The sequence below is a fragment of the Pristiophorus japonicus genome, chromosome 15 (assembly GCF_044704955.1).
Source record: "Pristiophorus japonicus isolate sPriJap1 chromosome 15, sPriJap1.hap1, whole genome shotgun sequence".
NCBI lineage: Eukaryota > Metazoa > Chordata > Chondrichthyes > Pristiophoridae > Pristiophorus > Pristiophorus japonicus.
The window spans coordinates 163,568,346-163,594,213 of NC_091991.1; the positions used below are offsets into that span (position 1 = coordinate 163,568,346).

At 44.5% G+C, this 25,868-nt stretch overlaps 1 protein-coding gene across 11 annotated transcripts in view; it reads left to right on the forward strand.

Annotated features, from left to right (window-relative positions):
* Positions 1 to 25,868, forward strand: part of hagh (hydroxyacylglutathione hydrolase) — a 287,679-nt gene that overhangs the window by 232,732 nt on the left and 29,079 nt on the right. For 7 of the 11 annotated variants that reach the window (XM_070901239.1, XM_070901238.1, XM_070901236.1 and 4 more), the window contains 3 exons: positions 14,607 to 14,693; positions 14,832 to 14,912; positions 21,845 to 22,252. In XM_070901239.1, the coding sequence (XP_070757340.1) occupies positions 14,607 to 14,693; positions 14,832 to 14,912; positions 21,845 to 21,955 (279 nt within the window). In that variant the 3' untranslated portion in view covers positions 21,956 to 22,252. Of the gene's footprint in view, positions 1 to 10,325; positions 10,448 to 14,606; positions 14,694 to 14,831; positions 14,913 to 21,844; positions 22,253 to 25,868 lie in introns of those variants that run through there. The other 4 variants (XM_070901244.1, XM_070901246.1, XR_011596840.1 and 1 more) reach the window with 3 other exon arrangements.

Sequence of the window (25,868 nt, forward strand, 5' to 3'; positions counted from 1 at the left end):
GCGCATTTGGAAAGAAGTCACATGATGGGTCCAAGTCAGCATGGATTTGTGAAAGGGAAATCATGCTTGACAAATCTTCTGGAATTTTTTGAGGATGTTTCCAGTCGCGTGGACAAGGGAGAACCAGTTGATGTGGTGTATTTGGACTTTCAAAAGACTTTCGACAAGGTCCCACACGAGATTAATGTGCAAAGTTAAAGCACATGGGATTGGGGGTAGTGTGCTGATGTGGATTGAGAACTGGTTGTCAGACAGGAAGCAAAGAGTAGGAGTAAATGGGGACTTTTCAGAATGGCATGCAGTGATTAGTGGGGTACCGCAAGGTTCTGTGCTGGGGCCCCAGCTGTTTACATTGTACATTAATGATTTGGACGAGGGGATTAAATGTAGTATCTCCAAATTTGCGGATGACACTAAGTTGGGTGGCAGTGTGAGCTGCGAGGCGGATGCTATGAGGCTGCAGAGTGACTTGGATAGGTTAGGTGAATTGGCAAATGCATGGCAGATGAAGTATAACGTGGATAAATGTGAGGTTATCCACTTTGGTGGTAAAAACAGAGAGACAGACTATTATCTGAATGGTGACAGATTAGGAAAAGGGAAGGTGCAACGAGACCTGGGTGTCATGGTACATCAGTCATTGAAGGTTGGCATGCAGGTACAGCAGACGGTTAAGAAAGCAAATGGCATGTTGGCCTTCATAGCGAGGGGATTTGAGTACAGGGGCAGGGAGGTGTTGCTACAGTTGTACAAGGCCTTGGTGAGGCCTCACCGAGAGTATTGTGTACAGTTTTGGTCTCCTAACTTGAGGAAGGACATTCTTGCTATTGAGGGAGTGCAGCGAAGGTTCACCAGACTGATTCCCGGGATGGCGGGACTGACATATCAAGAAAGACTGGATCAACTGGGCTTGTATTCACTGGAGTTCAGAAGAATGAGAGGGGATCTCATAGAAACGTTTAAAATTCTGACGGGTTTAGACAGATTAGTTGCAGGAAGAATGTTCCCAATGTTGGGGAAGTCCAGAACCAGGGGTCACAGTCTAAGGATAAGGGGTAAGCCATTTAGGACCGAGATGAGGAGAAACTTCTTCACCCAGAGAGTGGTGAACCTGTGGAATTCTCTACCACAGAAAGTTGTTGAGGCCAATTCACTAAATATGTTCAAAAAGGAGTTAGATGAAGTCCTTACTACTAGGGGGATCAAGGGGTATGGCGAGAAAGCAGGAAATGGGGTACTGAAGTTGCATGTTCAGCCATGAACTCATTGAATGGCGGTGCAGGCTCGAAGGGCCGAATGGCCTACTCCTGCACCTATTTTCTATGTTTCTATGTCTAAAAGGCCGCGAGAGGCGCCGGGGAGTTCGTTGGTGAGGAGTGAGTCCGGGGTCGGAGGCCTATAAAAAGGCCGCGAGAGGCGGCGGGGAGTTCGTTGGTGAGGCGTGAGTCCGGGGTCGGAGGCCTATAAAAAGGCCGCGAGAGGCGTCGGGGAGTGCATTGACGAGGCGTGAGTACGGGGTCGGAGGCCCATAAAAAGGCCGCGAGAGGCGTCGGGGAGTTCGTTGGTGAGGCGTGCTTGTGCAGCTACAGAAGGCAAAAAAGAAGTTGAAAGAAATCAAAAGGTGACGTCACAGCCAAGGGGGTAAGTGATTGGCTGGTGATTGGGAGGTAGCTTTTCTTTCTCTTTTTTTTTCAGTCAGTAACATTTAGCATTGTTGTTGCCAAATTAACTTATTCTAAGGGTAAGTCATGGCAGGAGAGCTCGGACACGTGTTATGCTACTCCTGTATTATGTGGGAACTCAGGGACGCTTCCGGTGTCCCTGATGACTACGTGTGCGGGAAGTGTAACCGCCTGCAGATCCTGACAGACCACATTGCGGCACTGGAGCTGCGGGTGGATTCACTCTGGAGCATCCATGATGCTGAGAATGACGTGAATAGCACGTTTGGGGAGTTGGTCTCACCGCAGGTAAAGGGTCCACAGCCAGATAGTAAATGGGTGACCAACAGGAAGAACAGTGGAAGGAAGGTAGTGCAGGGGTCCCCTGTGGTCATCACCCTGCAAAACAGATACACTGCTGTTGAGGGGGTTGACTCATCAGAGGAGGGCAGAAGCAGCCAAGTTCATGGCACCGTGGGTGGCTCTGCTGCACAGGGGGCAGGAAAAAGAGTGGGAGAGCGATAGTGATAGGGGATTCAATTGTAAAGGGAATAGATAGGCATTTCTGCGGCCGCAACTGAGAATCCAGGATGGTATGTTGCCTCCCTGGTGCAAGGGTCAAGGATGTCTCGGAGCGGGTGCAGGACATTCTGAAAAGGGAGGGTGAACAGACAATTGTCGTGGTGCACATAGGTACCAATGATACAGGCAAAAAACAGGATGAAGTCCTACGACACGAATTTAGGGAGCTAGGAGCTCAATTAAAAAGTAGAACCTCAAAAGTAATAATCTCAGGATTGCTACCAGTGCCACATGCGAGTCGGAGTAGGAATCACAGGATAGCTCAGATGAATACGTGGCTTGAGGAGTGGTGCAGAAGGGACGGGATTCAAATTCCTGGGGCATTGGAACCGGTTCTGGGGGAGGTGGGACCAGTACAAACCGGACGGTCTGCCCCTGGCCAGGACCGGAACCAATGTCTTGGGGGGAGTGTTTGCTAATGCTGTTGGGGAGGAGTTAAACTAATATGGCAGGGGGACGGGAACCTATGCAGGGAGGCAGAGGGAAATAAAAGGGAGACAGAGGCAAAAGATAGAAAGGAGAATAGTAAAAGTGGAGGGCAGAGAATCCCAAGGCAAAAAACAAAAAAGGCCACATTACAGCAAAATTCTAAAGGGGCAATGTGTGTTAAAAAGACAAGCTTGAAGGCGAGGAGTATTCGGAATAAGGTGGACGAATTAACTGCGCAGATAGCAATTAATGGATATGATGTAATTGGCATCACAGAGACATGGCTCCAGGGTGACCAAGGCTGGGAACTCAACATCCAGTGGTATTCAACATTTAGGAAGGATAGACAGAGAGGAAAAGAAGGCGGGGTGGCGTTGCTAGTTAAAGAGGAAATTAACGCAATAGAAGGAAGGACATTGGCTTGGATGATGTGGAATCAGTATGGGTGGAGCTGCAGAATACCAAAGGGAAGAACGCTGGTGGGAGTTGTGTACAGGCCACCAAATAGTAGTAGTGAGATTGGGGACAGCATCAAACAAAAAATAAGGGATGTGTGTAATAAAGGTACAGCAGTTATCATGGGCGACTTTAATTTACATATAGATTGGGCTAACCAAACTGGTAGCAATGCAGTAGAGGAGGATTTCCTGGAGTGTATTGGGATGGTTTTCTTGACCAATATGTCGAGGAACCAACTAGAGAGTTGGCCATCCTAGACTAGCTGATGTGTAATGAGAAGGGACTAATTGGCAATCTTGTTGTGCGAGGTCACTTGGGGAAGAGTGACCATAATATGATAGAATTCTTTATTAAGATGGAGAGTGACACAGTTAATTCAGAAACTAGGGTCCTAAACTTAAGAAAAGCTAACTTCGACGGCATGAGGCGTGAATTGGCTCGAATAGACTGTCAAATGATACTTAAAGGGTTGATGGTGGATAGGCAATGGAAAACATTTATAGATCACATGGATGAACTACAATAGTTGAATATCCCTGTCTGGAGTAAAAATAAAACAGGGAAGGTGGCTCAACCGTGGCTAACAAGGGAAATTAAGGATAGTGTTAGATCCAAGGAAGACGCATATAAATTGGCCAGAAAAAGCAGCAAACCTGAGGACTGGGAGAAATTTAGAATTCAGCAGAGGAGGACAAAGGGTTTAATTAGGAGGGGGAAAATAGAGGAAGCTTGCCAGGAACATAAAAACTAACTGCAAAAGCTTCTCTCGATATGTGAAGAGAAAAAGATTAGTCAAGACAAACGTAGGTCCCTTGCAGTCGGACTCAGGTGAATTAATAATGGCGAACAAAGAGATGGCAGACCATTTGAACAAATACTTTGGTTCTGTCTTCACGAAGGAAGACACAAATGACCTTCCGGATGTACTAGGAGACCGAGGGTCTAGTGAGAAGGAGGAACTGAAGGATATCCTTATTAGGCGGGAAATTGTGTTGTGGAAATTGATGGGACTGAAGGCCGACAAATCCCCGGGGCCTGATTGTCTGCATCCCAGAGTACTTAAGGAGGTGGCCCTAGAAATAGTGGATGCATTGGTGATCATTTTCCAACAGTCTATTGACTCTGGATCAGTTCCTATGGACTGGAGGGTAGCTAATGTAACACCACTTTTAAAAAAAGGAGGGAGAGAGAAAATGGGAAATTATAGATCGGTCAGCCTGACATCAGTAGTGGGGAAAATGTTGGAATCAATTATTAAGGATGAAATGGCAGCGCATTTGGAAAGCAGTGACAGGATCGGTCAAAGTGAGCATGGATTTGTGAAAGGGAAATCATGCTTGACAAATCTTCTGGAATTTTTTGAGGATGTAACTAGTAGAGTGGACAAGGGAGAACCAGTAGATGTGGTGTATTTGGACTTTCAAAAAGCCTTTGACAAGGTCCCACATAAAAGATTGATGTGCAAAATCAAAGCACATGGTATTGGGGGTAATGAACTGGCGTGGATGGAGAATTGGTTGGCAGACAAGAAGCAGAGAGTTGGGATAAACGGGTCCTTTTCGGAATGGGAGGCAGTGACTAGTGGAGTGCCACAAGGCTCAGTGCTGGGACCCCAGCTCTTTACAATATACATTGATGATTTGGATGCAGGAATTGAGTGTAATATCTCCAAGTTTGCAGATGACACTAAACTGGGTGGCGGAGTGAGCTGTGAAGAGGATGCTAAGAGGCTGCAGGGTGATTTGGACAGGTTAGGTGAGTGGGAAAATGCATGGCAGATGCAGTATAATGTGGATAAATGTGAGGTTATCCACTTTAGTGGCAAAAACACGAAGGCAGAATATTATCTGAATGGTGGCAGATTAGGAAAAAGGGAGATGCAACGAGACCTAGGTGTCTTGGTTCACCAGTCATTGAAAGTTGGCATGCAGGTACAGCAGGCGGTGAAGAAGGCATATGGCATGTTGGCCTTCATAGCTAGGGGATTTGAGTATAAGAGCAGGGCGTTCTTACTGCAATTGTACAGGGCCTTGGTGAGGCCTCAACTGGAATATTGTGTTCAGTTTTGGTCTCCTAATCTGAGGAAGGACATTCTTGCTATTGAGGAAGTGCAGCGAAGGTTCACCAGACTGATTCCAGGGATGACTGGACTGACATATGAGGAGAGACTGGATCAACTGGGCCTTTATACACTGGAGTTTAGAAGAATGAGAGGAGATCTCATAGAAACGTATAAGATTCTGACGGGACGGGACAGGTTTGATGCGGGAAGAATGTTCCCGATGTTGGGGAAGTCCAGAACCAGGGGACACAGTCTTAGGATATGGGGGAAGGTCATTTAGGACTGAGATGAGGAGAAACTTCTTCACTCAGAGAGTTGTTAACCTGTGGAATTCCCTGCCGCAGAGAGTCATTGATGCCAGTTCATTGGATATATTCAAGAGGGAGTTAGATATGGCCCTTATGGCTAAAGGGATCAAGGGGTATGGAGAGAAAGTGGGAAAGGGGTAATGAGGTGAATGATCAGCCATGATCATATTGAATGGTGGTGCAGGCTCGAAGGGCCAAATGGCCTACTCCTGCACCTGTATTCTATGTTTCTATGTTTACTCAGATTCGGAGTTTCTACAGTTAACAGTTTGCGAAGGATTGTCTCAAGTCCGATGCCCAGTACAAAAAAGTCTCTGAGCATTTGTTTTAGGAATCCCTCAAACTCACAATCTCCTGCAAGGCGCCTTAGTTCGGTGACGTAGCTCGCTATTTCCTGGCCCTCTGATCGTTGACATGTGTAGAACCGATATCTCGCCATCAAAACACTTCCCTTAGGATTTAGGTGCTCCCGGACCAGCGTACACAATTCTCCGTAGGATTTCTCTGTTGGTTTAGCTGGGGCCAGGAGATTCTTCATGAGGGCATTGGTAGTGGCCCCACAGACAGTTCGGAGAATCGCCCTTCATTTGGTCGCGTTCTCGTCCCCTTCCAGCTCGTTGGCTACGAAGTATTGGTCGAGTCTCTCCATGAAGGCCTCCCAGTCATCCCCCTCCACAAACCTCTCCAGGATGCCGACTGTTCTTTGCATTTTCGCGCAGTTCGTTACCTCGTCACCAATTGTTATACTCATAATAAATGGTTAGACCGAGTACTGTGTGTAATGAGCAAGTGTGACCTTAGCTCCTTTATTATAGTTCCAAAGTGCAAGTGCCTCATGGGTGGCCTGCTTATATAGTGTACTCCCAAGGGATGCTGGGATCCCTTGGGACTCCGACAGGTAGGCCCTCTGGTGGACAGGTGTGATGCAGGTTACAAGGTTACAAGGAGTTAAATACATAACAACTAGATTGATTCCGGGGATGAGGGGGTTGACTTATAAGGAAAGGTTGAGTAGGTTGGGCCTCTACTCATTGGAATACAGAAGAATGAGAGGTGATCTTATCGAAACGTATAAGACTATGAGGGGGCTTGACAAGGTAGATGCAGAGAGAATGTTTCCACTGATGGAGGAGACTAGAACTAGAGGGCACGATCTTAGAATAAGGGACCGCACATTTAAAACAGAAATAAGGAGAAATTTATTGTAAATCTGTGGAATTCGCTGCCTCAGAGAGCTGTGACATTGAATAAATTTAAGACAGAAATAGATAGTTTCTTAAACGATAAGGGAATAAGGGGTTCTGGGGAGTGGACGGGGAAGTGGAGCTGAGTCCATGATCAGATCAGCCATGATCTTATTGAATGGCGGAGCAGGCTCGAGGGGCCGTATGGCCTACTCCTGTTCCTATTTCTTATGTTCTTATGTTAAAATTAAACAGAAATTTGTTCATTCTCTTGTTAAGTTGAAGCATTATTGTGTTTTGAAAAAACAAATTCCTGCAATTCTGAAACTGTGTTCTTGTGAAAAAGTTACCCAGCAAAATAACTCACTGCTCCTGCGCAAACGTGAAAGATCTAATATTCCTTAACCCAGGCTGCCTTTTGGAATAGTTTGAAATGCTAGTTAATTCATATATATAGAATACTGCATCTTTTGAATAGAAATATATTTGATCTTTGACTTTCAGCAGGAAATATTGCTTACGTACATATATCAAAATGGTTGTGTTTTTAAAAATACCTTATACACCCTTTTGTATTTTTCCCAATTTTCTGATATAGATTTCACTGACGCTTAAAGGGATGGGAACCCAATTCCTATCCAAACCGTGTTCTTATTACTTAGCACACTGGCTTTATTTTCATAAAGATACTAGTGTTACCCAATCATAGCAAATACACTGAAAATAAATATCAAATTTCATGCAATTCATTTGTAATTCATCAACACCAGAATATAGCAGACATACTGCAATGAAATCTACTTGCAGTTGCGCAATTCCAGTGCAGAGAGGCTATTGGAAGCTCTGCAGTACTGTCAACCTGTCTGGCTCGAGTCAAAACCATAGGCAGCCCTCGAAACAAGGATGACAAGCTTCCACGCCAAAAAGGGATGAATTCACAGTTGTTTCAATGAAGGACCTAATATTTTCACGCCTCTCCTGGGCCCCGGTCACTTCCATCTACAAACTCTTGCCACTCCTTCACCCATCCTGCTGTGCCTGCCCGCACTGCAATCAGCGACCTGGCTTCGCAGCCGTCACCCTCCTGCAGCAGCCCGCACTGCTCCCTGAACTGGCTCAAGTATCAAATTACAGAGTTTCATACAGAATTGACTTGTTCAAATGTTTAATTGCTGTGTGTGTCCTCTAGGAGCCATCACACCCACACTGATTCTTCTCTCTCTCTTCCCCCGACCTCTGCCCCCTCCCCATAGCATAGGCACTGGATAACTAGGCAGACAGCAGATACAAGGAGCTGCTCATGAGTAGCATGGCAAGCAACACAACTCACCATAAAATCTGAAAATGTAATGCCACCATCTGACTACATCATAACATCATCACCAAATAGTGGTTCTACTAATTGGAGATGCAAAGCTTCAGTAGTTGCTTGCCTCTGTAACCCAATAATGGTAAGTATCACACCCAGGACAAATGAGAATATGTTCTCATATCTGGTCTCCAGGTGACGTCTTCCAAAAGCCATTGTCCCAAATCTCAGCGCCTCTTCATCAGCTATGCTATCTACATCTTGCATTCAGTGCAGTGGAAAGACTTACACAGGACAACTGTAATGTGCCAACCACCTTGATGTTCCATGTATCTAGTGCTGAGTACCAGTGACAGCAGCAAAGAGTGACGTCATCAAGGTCCAGGTCGGTGACTGTAGCATGGGCACACACAGCAGGAACAGTGAGGTCGGGGCGAAGGAGCGGCGAGAGACTGTAACGTGACATGATCGGGGCCCAGGAGAGGTATGAATTCAGGGGCAGCACGGGCCAGCCCACACTGCGATATGTGTGCACACTAGGTCCGAGCAGCAAAGCAGGTCTCCAGTCGTCTTGGATAACCCTTGCCACTGGACCAAGACCTAGCTCTGTCAAGCCCGTGTGGTGGCTGGTGTGCAACGGCCACCACACATTAAAAAAATTCACGCACAGGCATCTTCCACCCTTCAGGATGTAGTTCGGGACCTGGAATATTCGATCCTTCATTGAAACACTTGTGAACTCATCTTTTTTTGGCATGGAAGCAAGTCATCCTCGTTTCGAGAGACTGCCTAGATGATGATGCATACCAGGCCTGTCCGTTGCTAGTTACTTAACCAAGATCATCATGTGAGCAGCTTTGGCCTGCTATGTGGCTGACTCCTCTAGGGTGCTTAGGGACAAGCCAGTGTAGGCTGGAGACTTCCCTCTTTGCCACAAGTCCTAGATTTTGCATATCGGACAAAGGCATTAGATGCCTCAGATTTCTGGATAATGAAGCAGAACTGTTTGGATGTACATCTTATATGGCATATGCATAAAACCTGTATTAGAACTTTGCTGTCAATGAAGAAAGATGAGATAGACTGAAGGGCCTTTCACCCATTCTCTGTCCAATTGTTCAGAGAGCTTTTTTCTCTCCCCTGGAGTAGCAACAGCAGTTATTAACTTCATTGATCCCAATGCATCATGCAGTAGTCTGCTTAATCATATATTTGGGATCGTCAGGCTTACAAGTTTGAAACATATATCCATTGATGATACCTCCACACCACAAGTTGTGCTGGGGAAAAGAGCAAAAAGTTACGATGAGCTAATCCATCTTTATTATGGTACATACTGGTGACTTCAGTAGCCCAGCAGGGTTAAAACCAAAAGCTTAGAGCCCCAACTCCTAGAGAGTTAAATTGGATAACCCCTGAAAACAGGCATGGGGATTAGTGCTGCCTGATGCTTTACATGAATGCTGTGTGCAGCCCGCACTGTTCATTGGCTACACACATCAGCAGGGGAAATGATATTGCGAGTGGCTAGTGCTACTTATAGGCAGCCTGCACCTATTAAAGGGCAGGTACATTGTGGCTGGAAGAAGTGGTGGAAGTCATTTGAAAACTAAATCTGTCCTGCGATGCTTTGAGGAATGACTGAACATGCAGGAGAGCATGCACCAAGGTTTTCTGACAATGCACAGGGGTTTTGGTGCAAGATGGGGATAGGAAAGGCATCGTGTATCCACAGCGGGGCAGGAGACCCTTGAATCATATGCTTAGGCAGTGGTAAGTAGTGGTGGAGTTCAATACCAGGAGTGTAGCTCCAAGAACATGGATGCAGTGCAGGAAGAAATTTAACGATCTGACACGAGTTGTCAAGGTCAGTGAGTCCAATCTTCAAATAGTATATCCTACCAACTGCACCGCTAGCCTCATTCACTGCTCAATTCACTACACTCCCATCACCCATCTACCAACAATCAGTACTCAACCCTTCAAATCATATGCTTTACCTCACCCTCACATAGCACTGTTGAAAGCCTCGCACTCACAGCTCACACACACTGGTGTTGTGTATGAAGAAAGAGTCTGACTGAATACTGTGAGCTCAAAGTAAAATGTGACCTCAGTCTTTTATTGCAGGTCTCCAGAGTGCCTTTCCAACCTGTGAGGCCTCCTTAAGTACCTGTGCTCCCAAGGGATTATGGGATCCCTTGGGACTCCAGGGGATGAGCTCTCTGGTGGCTGTAAAGGGATATACAAGTTTACATATTCATTCACGATAGCCACATCACCCAAACATATTGCAGGATGCTCACTGACACACTTCCCTCTTTCTTGCAGGAGATGGTGGTGCATAACAGGAGGCAGCAAAATGAACTGGAGGAGGACAAGCGCGCCTGCATGTAATTCCCATGGAGGAGACAGTGCTGGCCATCATGGGAAGCAGCATCCCTAAGGCTAAGGTGGGGCTGAAGCAATCAACGATGGGGGTATCACATACATAACCCTCCTTCTCACTTCTCCATCATCCCACAATCCCTTCTGACTCACAAGCTGCAGATGGTGTAAGCATGCGCTCCTAGAAATCCCGGTTGAGGTCTTCCCGCGGGCGAACAACAGAAAAAGGTAAAAAAAGATGCGCGCCTACCTTATCTTGCTGCGCCCACCAGCAATCCCGGTCCTGAGGTCTCCACTCATTGCGCATCGGCACGCATGCACGTCTGGACGTCCGTAAGCTGGAGCTGGAGTCACATGACACTGGGCAGCCAATCCAGGTACAGTATTTTCTCATTCATAATAATGGGAACTCCATAAGTAGGAGTTCTCATTATTATGATTGAGAAACACCCCCCCCAACACCAAAACACAAATAAAAAATAGGAAAAATACACCACATATTTTAGCTTAATTTAAATTTAAGTTATTAATGTCTTATAAAAAATATATTTTTCTGATTTTTTTAAAAAGTTTTTTTAATTATGGTTCAAAATAAACTTACCTTAGTGAGCAGGTTTTTAACAATAAAATGTGCTTTTTAAATTTTATTTTACTATGTTTTTGTATGTTTTAAAACTCTTACTCCTGTAAAAGTAGACTATGCGCCTGCTTTTATCAGGCGCAAGGGTTTTCAGGACATCCGCTGGGTAAGGTATGGGTAAATACCACAATCTTGCCCATGTGAATGTCCTGGCTGTGAAGATACAGAGGATCTGTCAAGCCAGAGCTTGACAGATTGAAAAAGCCGGTTTTCAGCGTATGCTCATTGTGCGCTGAAAACAGGCTTTTTCGGGGCCTTCCCGGGTCCGCGCACACAGTACGGACCCGGGGAGACTGGGATTTCTAGGCCAATATTTCTCCTCTCACCTCACCAACCCAACCCTTGATCCTTTGTCATTTCAGATACCCAAGAACTGGAACCTTCCCAGTCAGGGAGGGAAAGAGGAAGAAGACTGTGAAAATGAAGAGACACCGACACTCGTTCTTACACTTGCAGCCATCAGCTCAGAGACTGACACTGCGTGCATTTTAACAGCTAGGATAGGGGCGGGATCTGTATGTCGTGAGACACCCGGCACAAGTGCACAGGAGCCGGGGTGGGGAGAAAGGATAGCGTAGGTGCCAGCTCACTGGAAGGCAAGGTCACACACTAGTTCTGCTGCAGAGGAGTCAGATAAGGACCTTGCTGGGCCAGGCTACGGAAGAAGGACTAGAAATTCGGTTGTCGGCGAAAACGGTAGTTTTACGCCAAAATAACCATTTTCACTACATTACCGTTTTTAGGCCTAAATTTCAGCCTTTCGGTAAACTTGGCGTTGCACGAAGATTCACGGCGCAAACTGTGAGTTTTGGCAACTTTAGTCCGAGGCCGGTAGCGCTGTAAGAGAGGCCTTGGGAGGGGGGAAAAACAAATTGCAAAAAACATGCACAAAATCCTTACCTACTAAATCGCTGAAAAATAATTAAAATATAAAAACTTTAACTTATCTTTTTTGCCGGTCTTCATACTTACCGCTGCTGGCAGGGCTGCACCGCACTTCAAGGTACAGCACGAGCCGGTTCAGGAGGGCGATGGCTATGAGGAGGGCGACTGGATTAGACATCACCAAGGTCCAGGTCGCTGATTGAAGCGTGAGCAGGTACAGCAGGAGTGGCGAGATCGGAGCGAAGGAGCGACGAGATCGGGGCGAAGGAGCGGCGAGAGATTGTAGAGCGATGTGATCGGGGCCCAGGAGAGGGTGCCAGGGGCAGCATGGGCCAGCCCACATTGCAATATGTGCGCAATAGGTCCGTGCAGAAAAGCTGGCCTCCAGTCGTCTTGGTTAATCCTTGCCACTGGACCAGGACCTAGTTCTGTCAAGCCCATGTGGTGGCTGGTGTGTAACGACCACCACACATTAAAAAATCCACGCACAGGCATCTTCCACCCTTCAACATGTAGTTCGGGACCTGGAATATTAGGTCCTTCATTGAAACTCATCCCTTTTTGCTGTGGAAGCAAGTCATCCTCGATACGAGGGACCGCCTATGATGATGACTGCAGATTTGACTCTATAGGTATTCTGGGAGTGGCAGAGAGTGCCGAAATTACGACAGTAACGTAATCCGCATTGTACGTCATTTCACGTTGGCGCACCTCTCCCCGGCAGTATGTGGAAGCGCCGCCGCAAAAAGGTGCCCGAAGATCCCGCCGACTGGGTTTTTTGCCATGGAGGGTCAAATCGCGACGAAAACCCGGTCGCAAACCTACCGAAATTCTAGCCTGAAGGGTGTACACAATCAAATGTTTGGTGCACTGGAAAGCCTGTCGGAAAGCGTGCGCATAATGAAGGAACATGGAGTAGCCGAGCACCAACTTGGCACAGAGCTTTGCGCAGAGCTTGGAGTCCATCCTTTCCAATATGGAACGGGTGGTAACCTCCATCAGCACACCTGTGGAACCAACCAATATGCAGCATCTGGTGGCCGAAGTCACAATTTCCATTGCAGCACCAAATAGCTTTCACCAAAGGTCTGAGTGCAGCACTGAATCTCAGATTGCTAGCATGGAAGCTCAGACTTCTGCGTTGCAAGCTCAGGCTGTTGCCATTGTGGCTCTGGAGACCACAATTCAAAGGGCTTCCAAGGATGTCAGAGCAGTCCACTAACCTGTTCTCCAACAGATCAGTAGGATTGCTGAGGTGCCTCCCCAGGATAGTGGCTGTGACTCCATGGAACACGAACCTACTAGGGCCGAAATTCAGCTCCCAAAAAGGCCTCTTACTGCCAGAAAGCGGCAGCCAGGCGGCCAAGTCGAGCGGCCGCCGACTTCCAGTCCAATGGCCGCCACCAGCGAAATTCAGCTCGGATATTTTTCTGGCTGGCCCCACTTCCGCCCCGCTGCTGCCAACCATCTTAAGCACGTCATCAAAGGGCGCACCTCCATCGCAACTCCCGCAAAATTTAGCTCCAAAAATCTTTAAACCACCGTGCGGTGCTCCCGACAGCTTTTTCTGTCGGTGCACCTTGCTTTCCTGCAATGGCTTCTCTTCCCATAAGGATCTGTCCTTGGCCCCCTCTTATTTCTCATTTATATGCTGCCCCCTGGCGATATCATCCAAAAACACGAAGTCAGTTTGCACATGTACGCTGACGACACCCAGCTCTACCTCTCCACCACTTCTCTTGACCCCTGCTTGGTATCTAAATTGTCAGATTGTCCGACATCCAGTACTGGATGAGCAGAAATGTTCTCCAATTAAATATTGGAAAGACCGAAGCCATTGTCTTTTGTCCCCTCCACAAACTGCGTTCACTAACCATTGACTCCATCCCTCTCCCTGGCATCAATCTGAGGGTGAAAAAGACTGTTCGCAACCTTGGTGTCATATTTGACCCTGAAATGAGTTTCCAGACACATATCCACGGCATAACTAAAACCGCCTTTTTCCACCTCCGTTACATTGCCCACCTCCGCCCCGCCTCAGCTCTTCTGCTACTGAAACCCTCATTCATGCCTTTGTTACCTCTAGACTTGACTACTCCAACTCACTCCTGGCCGACCTCCCACATTCTACACTATGTAAATTTGAGGTCATCCAAAACTCAGCAGCCCGTGTACCAACTCGCACCAAGTCACAATCACCCATTAACTCTATGCTTTCTGACCTACATTGGCTCCCAGTTAAACAACGCCTCGATTTCAAAATTCTCATCCTTGTTTACAAATCACTCCATGGCCTTGCCTCTCCCTATCTCTGTAATCCTTTTCAGCCTCACAACCCCACAAGATGTCTGCGCTCCTCAAATTCTGGCCTCTTGAACATCCCTCATTATAACTGCTCAACCATCGGTGGCCATGCCTTCAACTGCCTGGGCCCTAAGCTCTGGAACTCCCTCCCTAAAACTCTCTTTCCTCCTTTAAGACGCTCCTTAAAACCTACCTCTTTAAACAAGCTTTTGGTCATTTGCCTTAATGTCTTCTTTTTGGCTTGGTGTCAAATTTATCTGTTTTGTCTTGTAATTGTGTTGTGAAGCGCCTTGTGACATTTTACTACTTTAAAGGCGCTATATAAATAAAAGTTAATTACCTGATGGTTTAGGATTACAAAACTGATACTATATATCTTATGCTATAATTTCTAGACCGATGAGTTTTGCAGTTTAACAGAAGAGCAGAAAACATCATTAAAATGGAACCTCCTTTTGGAGAGGTGCAAGATCTATCTAAAGGTTTGGATTTTATTCATCCTTAATAATGTAATTTTTTTTAGTTTTATTAGATTAAAAAGAAACTTTTAGATTTTTAATTTATTTAATTGCACCCTCCCATCCTGTAGTTTGCCTGTACCATCCATCTTCTCCTTCCAGGATGATTGCCATAGACCTACTCCACTGTTGACGTCTTGCTATGGCATCACCATTAATAGCAGGAGTTCATCACAGACCTGTGTAAGGTTTTAATTGTTTTTAAAAGCTTGTAATTCAAACATTATCATAACTAAGAAGCTATAAGATAACTTAAGTCCAGCATAATTTGCAATAGTATAAAATTAAAGGAAATGTTTGTTGCTAATGAATTTATTAACAGTTGCAGCACCATAATATAGTTGCTACTGTTAACATATTTGCATTGTTAGATTAGCACATCTCCTCTATTGCTAAAGTTGCCTCCAAGAAGCTTGGATTCTTCTTTTGTAGCAAACACATTTTCTGCTCCACAGTTCTTAAATTTCAATAAAGCAAAAGTCTGTCCAAACTCCAGTTCTACTCCCATATCTGAGGAGGCTCTTCTGACAGCTTTTACCCCTCTCGCACTCCCGGACAGGATGCAAGAATATGCTTGTTGTGTAATAAGTGATCTTTCTCTTACACCTCCAGCCTACAACTTCTCTTTCTCTGTTGCAACCTTTCATGTCTTTCGGTATTTTATGAATACTAGCGAATCTCCCATGGCGTTCATAAGAACATAAGAAATAGGAACAGGAGTAGGCCATACGGCCCCTCGAGCCTGCTCCGCCATTCAATAAGATCATGGCTGATCTGATCATGGACTCAGCTTCACTTCACCACCCGCTCCCCTTATCCCCTTATCGTTTAAGAAACTGTCTATGTCTTAAATTTATTCAATGTCCCAGCCTCCACAGCTCTCTTGAGGCAGCGAATTCCAGATTTACAACGCTCTGAGAGAAGAAATTTTTCCTCATCTCTGTTTTAAATGGGCAGTCCCTTATTCTAAGATCATGCCCTCTAGTTCTAATCTCCCCCATCAGTGGAAACATCCTCTCTGCATTCACCTTGTCAAGCCCCCTCATAATCTTATACGTTTCGATAAGATCACCTCTCATTCTTCTTAACTTCACTGAGTAGAGGCCCAACCTACTCAGCCTTTCCTCACAAGTTCCTCATGGTAAGTTTGGTATCTCTCTCACTTGTTTCAGTCATGTCTGTGTTGCTATTCCCCTCTTCTGTCTTTTTACTCCATTTCTTTCAGCTTGTCTATGTGTTTTTCGTTTCTGTCTCTTTTTTAAAAACTTTTGGGTGGGATGTGGTGAGTAATGGGGCAGGGAGGTGGCAAAAATTATAGGCTGTGTTTTGTGATGGTGGGTGGTGTGATGTCATTTGGTAGGGAAAGAGAGATGTGGATGGTGGCAGGCACAACTTTTGGATGTTGGTTGTAGGGCACTGGTAAGGAGAGTGATTTAGTTAGGGGAGTAGGTTAGGAAGTTGCAGTTGTGGGTTTCTGGGTATGGTGAGGGATCCAGCGGTGCTTGTAGCTTTGCTGTAAGGTGGTGAATGAGAGGAAGGTGTCTGGGCAGGGATGCAGGATGGGTTTTGATTTGCGGATGGGAGGAGGGATGCAGCTAGAGTAGGACAGCCAGAAAAGTACTGTAAAGGAAGGGAGTATAGCTGTTACTGAACATTTGCATCCCCAGTTGTTAGTTCTAAGTCGTTGACTATTCCCACACTGCATCTTTCCTATCTCAAATGCTGCATCTTCCACTATGCATATACCATGTATCATTCTGTGGGGGTTATTTTGACCAAAGGATGAAAACGGGCACTAAATGGGTGCTGCGCTAATAAGACACGTTTGAAAGCCTTGAATTAGCATACAATTTTGGTCCTAATTGCTGATTACCATAATTGAACTCACCTGGAGATGCTAAACCAGAAACCTGCAGATTTAGCATTCAAGTGCTGGTTAGACGCCATTTCTGTGCAGCAGTATATGTGGGCTCCTCACACCCACTTCCACTGAAGGTGTGGTGTGCTCTGGCTGGCACACAGCGGCATGTTGCAGGATGGCCCAGGGACCAAGGGAGAGGGTACACAGGTTCTCGGATGTAGCATTGGAGGTCCAGAGGAGGAGGATTTCCTTTACCCGCAGGGGGGTTATATCGCCACTTCGCCTGTTATATATGTAAACCTGTAAACACCATGTTTAACCACCAATGGGCTCATCCCCTGGAGTCCCAAGGGATCCCACAATCCCTTGGGAGCACCTGTACATAAAGAGGCCTCACAGGCTGGAGAGGCACTCTGACACCTGTAAATAAAGGACTACGGTTACACCTTACTTTGAGCTTGCAGTATCTGGTCTGACTCTTTATTTAAGACATAACATCGCCTTCCTGTCCCTCTCATGCAGCAACTGGTGCTGTTCTGTGTCGCCTCATGTCCTCCTACCATTCCTCATCCAGACTAAGGGGACTCCTAACAAGATGACCATGACTAAGCACTCCCTTTCTCCTGGTGACTCCTATAACATGTCCAGTAAGGTAGAGAAGCACGATACTTGGGGCTAGAAATTCATCATATTACCCCCCATTTACCACCCAAAAATAAATAATTGATGAAAATTGTCATTTACCGCCCAGATACAGCCCAAATAATGCTTGGCGGTAAATTCATCATTCATTTAGCACCAGCCTTATGAAATACTGCCCACCCATCTTTTTCAACGTTATTTCAAGGTCATTAGTCGTGCAACGCCCAAATAAGAGCCAAAAATAACGTCAACGGTAAATTCATTAATAAGATCCATTTTACAGCCAGACTGAAATGCCGCCCTGAAAACACACATCTTTCCTGATCTTAAGCCGGCCTTATCGACGCCATTTTGATTAAAGGATGATTTGACAGAAGGCTGATTAGCATTAGTTATAGCTTTACAGTTGTTATGTTGTCGGATTTTAAGGGTATTTAAAGGATTTTTAAGGGATTTTTATGATATTTTGAATTATTTTAAGGAAATTTGAAGCCATTTTACAAAATGGAATGGACATTTGTGTTTATTGAAGCGGATTTGCGGATACTTGAAAACATTTGTGGAGATTTAAATGAATGGTGCCTGTAATATCTCAGTCTTTATTGCTGACTATTTCATGCAGATTAGAGGTGGAAGAATGTTTATTGCAGAGCATTATGAGGGTAATTAAAGAGGTTGTAGACTTATGAAGAGGAGGAGGAGGCCTGACCACCAACAAATTTTCAGGGAGAAGCACGCATTCCTGGACCTGACTGATACACAGCACGTTAGAAGGTTGTGAGACCACCTGAGTAGAGTGGAGGAGGAGGAGTGTCACTTGAATAAAAATATGTTACAACAGGCTGTCAAATCATTTCTCCCCCCTCTTCCCTGCCCCCCAAACAACCAGTTTGATCAACAATACTGCCTGGTTTTTGTTTTAACAAAAACAGAATATTTTTGTTCTCGTTATCTAAATTCATCAAAACCATGACCAGACTCGCAATTTTCACATTAATTCCACGGTGTATGTCTAAGAACTCAGTCTCATAATTGAGACATCGCCACTGCCAAGGCCGGGTAAGTTTTCACCAAACTTTCAGGGTTTGGTGATGGCAATCTTTGGGTGGTAAAAAAAATCAGAAGGCCCAAATAGCGCCACGAAACAGGCGGTGGTGGATTTTGTGGAATTTCTAGCCCTTACTCTTTTTAGGTGAAGTCCTCCAAGCATTTCCAGAATAAATGTTGCTCAAGTGTTGGTGAAGTCTTGACAAGGTGTCCTAGAAGGTCACTTGAAGTGTTTCAGAGATCCTCTTCACAGCTTCAGCAGCAATGACCATGAAATGGTGAGCATCCTTTTAAGTAGTGCCTAAAATCGGCATCAACGTCCTGTTTACTCCCAAACAGCTAGTCGCTGTTAGGAGAGGACATTAGGACAAGCGCTAGCCACCAACATGCCATGCAACCTCTTTAATTAGTGCTAGCAAACATTTTAAGTGGCAATTGGCTGTTTAACGAGCCTCCTAGTGCTGGCTTCAACTCCTTTACCCAGATGCACTAAATGTGGGATAAACCAGCTTTGCAGCTGAAGACCCTATCTTGGCCACCATGGAGACTCTTTAGCACCTAATGTATGCCCCTTATATTTTTTATGTCTCTGTGTATGCCCTTCTTTCATTGCTTTGTTGTGATTTGTTTTTACACCACCTGTTGTCCTCTTTATATTGCTTCCCTATTGCGTCCACAATCCCTGATTATGCTCTTTATATCTACCTCTTTTATTGTGCCACTTCCTTGCTTTCTTACGTTCCACTACTTCCTTGTTCCATCTCCATCATAATGGAGGCAGAAGTGGGAGCGGTCTGATTAGGTTGGCACACCTTTCAAAGCAGTTGACATTGGAGAAGGATAGTGACATAGTACTGGGATGCTCATGGGCCGGCAAAGAAGATGGTGTCCGGGGAGGCAGTAGGGAGGGAGAAAAAGTCATGGAAAAGTTAAATATATTAAATTTAAAATTAAAAAAAATTACTAGAATGGAAAAGAACAAAAATCACCAAATAATTGAATGAAAAAACAAGATGGCAATAGCTGGTAAAAGGATATCAGTAGTTACTCCACAGCACAAGCGAGTGGTAGGAGCCTGTAACCATATCACTACTGGCGGGAATACACGACCTCATCTCTCTCATCTGGAGGGAGGAGAGCATGCTGAGAGATCTTAGAGATGCAGTGATCGTGACCATCTTTAAAAAAGGGGACAAATCCGACTAAGGCAACTACAGAGGAATCTCCCTGCTATCAACCACTGGGAAAGTTGTCGCTAGAGTCCTCCTCAACCGACTTCTCCCCGTGGCCGAGGAGCTCCTCTCTGAGTCGCAGTGCGGATTTCATCCCCTCCGGGGCACAACGGACATGATTTTTGCAACGCGACAGCTGCAGGAAAAATGCAAGGAACAGTGCCAGCCCTTATACATAGCCTTCTTCGACCTTACAAAGGCCTTTGACACTGTCAACCGCAAGAGTCTATGGAGCGTCTTCCTCCGTTTCAGATGCCCCCCAAAGTACATCACCATCCTCCGCCTGCTCCATGACGATATGCAAGCCGTGATCCTTACCAACAGATCCATCACAGACCCAATTCACTTCCGGAAAGGGGTCAAGCAGTGCTGTGTCATTGCCCCAACCCGCTTCTCAATCTTCCTCGCTGCCATGCTCCATCTCACAGTTGATAAGCTCCCTGCTGGAGTGGAACTAAACTACAGAACCAGTGGGAAGGTGTTCAATCTTCGCTGTCTCCAGGCCAGGTCCAAGACCACTCCAACTTCTGTCGTCGAGCTACAGTACGCGGACGACGCCTGCGTCTGTGCACACACAGAGGCTGAACTCCAAGACTTAGTCGACGTATTTACCGAGGCGTATGAAAGCATGGGCCTTACGCTAAACATTAGTAAGACAAAGGTCCTCCACCAACCTGTCCTTGCAGCACAGCACTGCCCCCCAGACATCAAGATCCACAGCGTGGCCCTTGTCAATGTGGGCCACGTCCCCTATCTCGGTAGTCTCCTATCAACAAGAGCAGGCATTGATGACGAGATCCAACACCACCTCCAGTGCGCCAGTGCAGCCTTCGGCCATCTGAGGAAAAGAGTGTTTGAAGACCAGTCCCTCAAAACTGTCACCAAGCTCATGGTCTACAGTAATACCTGCCCTCCTGTATGGCTCAGAGACATGGACCATGTACAGCAGACACCTCAAGTCGCTGGAGAAATACCATCAGCGATGTCTCCGCAAGATCCTGCATATCCCATGGGAGGACAGATGCACAAACATTAGCGTCCTCGTCCAGGCCAACATCCCCAGCATTGAAGCACTGACCACATTTGATCAGCTCCGCTGGGCAGGCCACATAGTTCGCATGCCAGACACAAGACTCCCAAAGCAAGCACTCTACTCGGAACTCGTCCACGGCAAATGAGCCAAAGGTGGGCAGAGGAAACGTTACAAGGACACCCTTAAAGCCTCCTTGATAAAGTGCGATATCCCCACTGACACCTGGGAGTCCCTGGCCATAGATCGCCCTAAGTGGAGGAAGTGCATCCTGGAGGGTGCTGAGCTCCTCGAGTATCGTCACCGAGAGCATGCAGAAATCAAGCGCAGGCAGCGGAAGGAGCGTGCGGCAAACCAGGCTCCCTGCCCACCCTTTCCCTCAACGACTATCTGTCACACCTGTGACAGAGACTGTGGTTCTCGTATTGGACTGTACAGCCACCTAAGAACTCATGCTAAGAGTGGAAGCAAGTCTTCCTCGATTCCGAGGGACTGCCTATGATGATGATGATGATGATGTGACAGGTTAGGAAATTCACCTTCTGAATTTAAATTTTTTTTTAACACCTTTATTTTGGACATAAAAATTTCAGTTACTAAAAAAAAAGGTCCGAACATTTTTTTTCAAAAGCATTTTGAGAAATTTGTGGGAACCGCGTGGCCAAATTATGCAATCACTTCCACCAAGAGATGGCATTGCTGTATCTGTGAAGGTGACCACAACAATAGATTTCTATGCAACAAGATCTTTCCAAGCCACTATTTAGGGTATTTGCTAAATTAGTCAGTCAATTATGAATATGCCATGCTAACTCACTTCAGTGGATCCTCTAACAGAATTAGTCCTCTGCATTCTGTCCCTACAACCCAGGGTGGAACATCCTCTCCCTGAAGTCTCCTGTCTTTTATTGAGCCTACCTTTTGCTGCTCAAAGTGCCCACGCAGCATCCTGGTTCCAGTAAGAAAAACATTGTGGAAAATGCAGCTTTATGTGGGTCACATTATAATTTTGCTGTTGACACTTTCTAATTATTTGAACCAGTCCACAAGACTACTTACTATCTGTATTTCTAACAGTACTGTGTAACTTAAATATATATTTAACTTCTGAATTCAGTTTTGCTGTTTCTTTTATCCTAACTAGCAATAAAAGTTGAAAAACCACTAGGCTGTAAATATTTTATTGAGAATTTGAACTTTTTTTATGTATTAGAAGTACAAATTTATCAAGGTTCAGATTTTCACCAGTGCATGTTTTTGTTTCAGTATAAAAATACAGTCTTTTTGTTGTCCTTGTGTACAGTTGGTTGCATCAGGCAGTGCAAGAAATGGAATAAGAACAAGTATGCTTTCCTGCAAAGTAGCTGATCCCGAAGAGGCCAGTCAGACTTTGTCCACCATAGCAATTTTCTGAAACAGCTGTTAATTATAGTGATGATTCCCCAGGAGTTCAAATGATTTGCCTCCAAGGAAAATTGGCCTGCAAAACATTAATCAGAAGTTCTGTTGTCAGTTTAGATGGACTAATTAGTCTTTAGGTAATTTCTTACCATTATTTTGTTTTTGAAGAAAGTTATCAAACATCATAATATCAAACAAAGAATGTTTCTGTAACCAAAGCCTGCCAAATTAATTTACAGTATATGTATGATAGGAAAACTATGTGTAGTCAGTGCAGAAAATATATTGTATTTATAAATGTTGAAACTTACTGTCATACTTTCTAAATTCACTTTTGTTGAGTTCTGGTTCACTGTGATATCTTACATAAATGTACCAGCCTTCGAAAAGGTTTCATGGAGTTTACAGTGATTCCTGAGATCTTCCAGGTGGTCCTCACTGATGTATCCTACTTCCCAGCACTTTTCATACTCACTATAATTGACAAAGCTATCTCTTATAAATAGAGATAATACTAGGGGTGAATTGTAATCAGTATTACATACTTATGTGTCATAACATTTCACACTTACCCATCAGATATAGCACAAGATTGCAAACAACATTGTAAAAGTTTTTATTATTATTTAAACACAGGTGGCAGTTATTTTAAACATTCATGATGTCAATTAAGCTGCTTCATGATGTCACAATAGCTGCTGACATCTTGAAGAATTATGTTTTCACTGGAATTTGTCAGTTTATATTTAGCCAACAAAGCAGTCAGTGATGGTGTAATACTCAGTAGGTAACATTTCTGTTGTAAAATTTGTCTATTTACCATTCGCTTTTAATTTACACCATGGATGTGGGTTTGAAAGCTTCATCTTCTCTGTTCCTAGAGTTTTTGTTTTTGAAACACACTGTGCTTTAATAGTATTAACAGCTTTACTTTACTACTTTACTTGCTTAAAACATTCTCAACACTGCCATCTCTTGTTACCATGTTAGATTACCACTTTTGCATTGATTTGAAGCGGTTTTGACATCTTAACATGACGATGGAAATGTAACTCCGATGTCACCCAAGACTCTAAAGGCAAGAGATGTGTAACAGCCTGCAAAAGATAGTCTTTCAATTTTTGGGTTTCACACTGAAATGGAACTCTAGCCCAATGCAAACCCAAGTTCCCATCTGCTCTCCTGATATTAAAATGGAACTCTCTGGGGAAAGTAGCAAACCTCCTTTGTCTCTGGACAGAGTGCAACATGCAGCTGGCATCATAACGGTGTTCACTGTGCATTTATGCTTATTGTACAGTCACTGTTGTGAGACAGGCATCTCTAAGTTATAATAACAGCAACAAACCCAAATGCATTTGTAAACTAAATTTTCTTTGTCATTCGCTGTTTATCAACGATGATGACAAAAGCAAACATTATTTCCAATGTGGAATTTAAAATAATATATCTTTAAAAATAATTAGACTAGATTTTTTGCTCGCTGTTATTTTAATGCCAGTGGTAACCCATTCTAGGCTGCTGCATTTCAAAATGCAAGATCTCAAGACCAAAACAAATTATGACATTATTCTGGGAGCACAAATTATTCCATCTCTTTCTGCAATATATTAAAAATCTTGCGTCTGCACGCATTTCCTGCCAGCTTTTTCAGTTATACATTCCTATGTTTATATTTATAATGGAAACTACCTACATGAACTTATCAGATTGTAATTACACTCTAACTACATTGTAATTGCACCCGAACCCCCAGTGGTGATGCTGCATTGCCACCACTGGCCAGAGGGTATAGTTACAATATGACCTGTTTACATAGGCAGTTTCCATTATAAATGTGGACATTGGAATTTATGATGGAAAATTTAAGGGCAGAATATTAAGACTGTAAAATGGGGACAGTTACATCTGTGTGCGCAGGTCCAATTATCCCCTGGCCTCCAGCCACACTTCACCGGAACACTACACATGGTGTTAACACCGTGTGGCTTGCCATGGGTGATTGACTAGAATACAGCACAGATGGAGGCCATTCGGCTCATCGTGTTTGTGCCGGCTCTTTGAAAGAGCTATCCAATTAGTCCCACTCTCCTGCTCAGTCCCCATAGCCCTGAAATGTTTTCCTTTTCAAGTGTATATCCAATTTTCTTTTAAAAGTTACTATTGAATCTAATTCCACCACCCTTTCAGGCAGTGCATTCCAGATCATGACAGCTCACCTAAATAATTTCTCCTCATCTCCGCCCTCTGGCTTTTTTGCCAATATTCAAAGTATCAAAAATAAACAGAGTTTCAAGTAAACTTTTTTTGCTTAGACGCAGCTCTAACTTATGAGTACAGCTGCTTAAGTGTTAATTATGGCCAGTGACAGCTTCTAATACATATGTAAACTGCCCAGTGAACTAAGATGTTGGTTCAAGTGTTAAAACTACTGTTTCATTTCAAGACGTTGATTTTTTTATTTTCCCAAATTGTTGTCAAAGTTGTGAATTCTGACGTATGTCTCAAGGCCACAGGTGTTTAAAAGTATTGTGGTGCCTGTTTTAAGTTACTAAACGCTGCTTCTGCAAAAATATAATTCCTAAGCACTTCAAAAAAATCATTTTCAGTAACTTTCCATTGTTTATGTAGATTATTTGACAAATATTAGAAAAAAGATACACCTTGTATTGCCAATATAATCTCTATTTTTTCGGAGAACCAAAACTATTAAAAAAAACAAGAAGGGTGCAGTAGTTTCATTTCTTGTGAATAATCCATCGGTTTATATTTCTTTGCACTCAATGTTACTGTGGTGGGTATTCTTCCCAATATTCAGCTCCTAGTTTAATGGATGTTGTCTTTAACACCATTTCATGCATTTTAGTCCTCAGGCAATTTCAATTTATGAAATGTTTGTTATGCACAACTACTTTATAGCCTTTAGCAGTAAAGAGCTTTGTTTTTTTTAAGCGTTGCATGCATTTCAGCTGAAATAACATTCTAAAATACCAATCTGGTCTTACTTTTGATTTACAACATCTAATTTGGTAATACTATACTATTGATTCAATTCCACATGGCCAATACAGTTATAGTGGATTGAGAAATTAGTTGATGCTGTGTTCTGTGTGACATTGACCCAATGGTTCACAAAATAAGTCTCAGTGGTGTATCTAACAATCGTAAATTTTAAATCAGTCAAGTGAATGTGTGGTTACTCTTACAGATAGAATAGTTACAGCACAGAAGGAGGCCATTCGGCCCATCGAGCCTGTGCCAGTTCTCTGCAAGAGCACTTCAGCTAGTTTCCATTCTGGTGACCATGGGATGACAAAAAAGATCTGGTTAATCAACGTCTCTCGGGTATCAGAGCAGTATGTCCAGAGTACATCTCAGTCAGAGCAATATGTCCAATTCCCAGCATTCGTCCATTGACGGACATTGACAGTAATAATGCATTATTGCCTGTTCAAATGTAATAGGCCCTGTTGACATTGCACGTCAAAGGCTGATACTTTCTGTAGTCGGGCCCTAAGCAGTGTCAATGGAGCTGATTTTAAATCATCCCCCCAGACCTGCCTGGCAGAAACGAGGTGATGGGGGGGGGGGGGGGGCAGCTAAAATGGAGCGGGCAACTTGGTCATTTCTTTCCCACCCCAATCTGGGTGACTGCCATTTTAAATTGCAAGAAGGATGCCTTGCCCAAGCCGATGGGGTCCCCTTTAAATATGCAGATTAGATTCTGATGACATCATTGGGGCCCGATCTGTTATTGTAACCTGAAGCCTGAGCTGGAGTAGCAATGGTAGCTGCCCCGCCAGGAACAGCACCAGGACCAGACAACGTCCAGTAAAGTAAAACAAAAGCAAAATACTGCGGATGCTGGAAATCTGTAATAAAAACAGGAAATGCTCAGCAAGTCAGGCAGCATCTGTGGAGAGAGA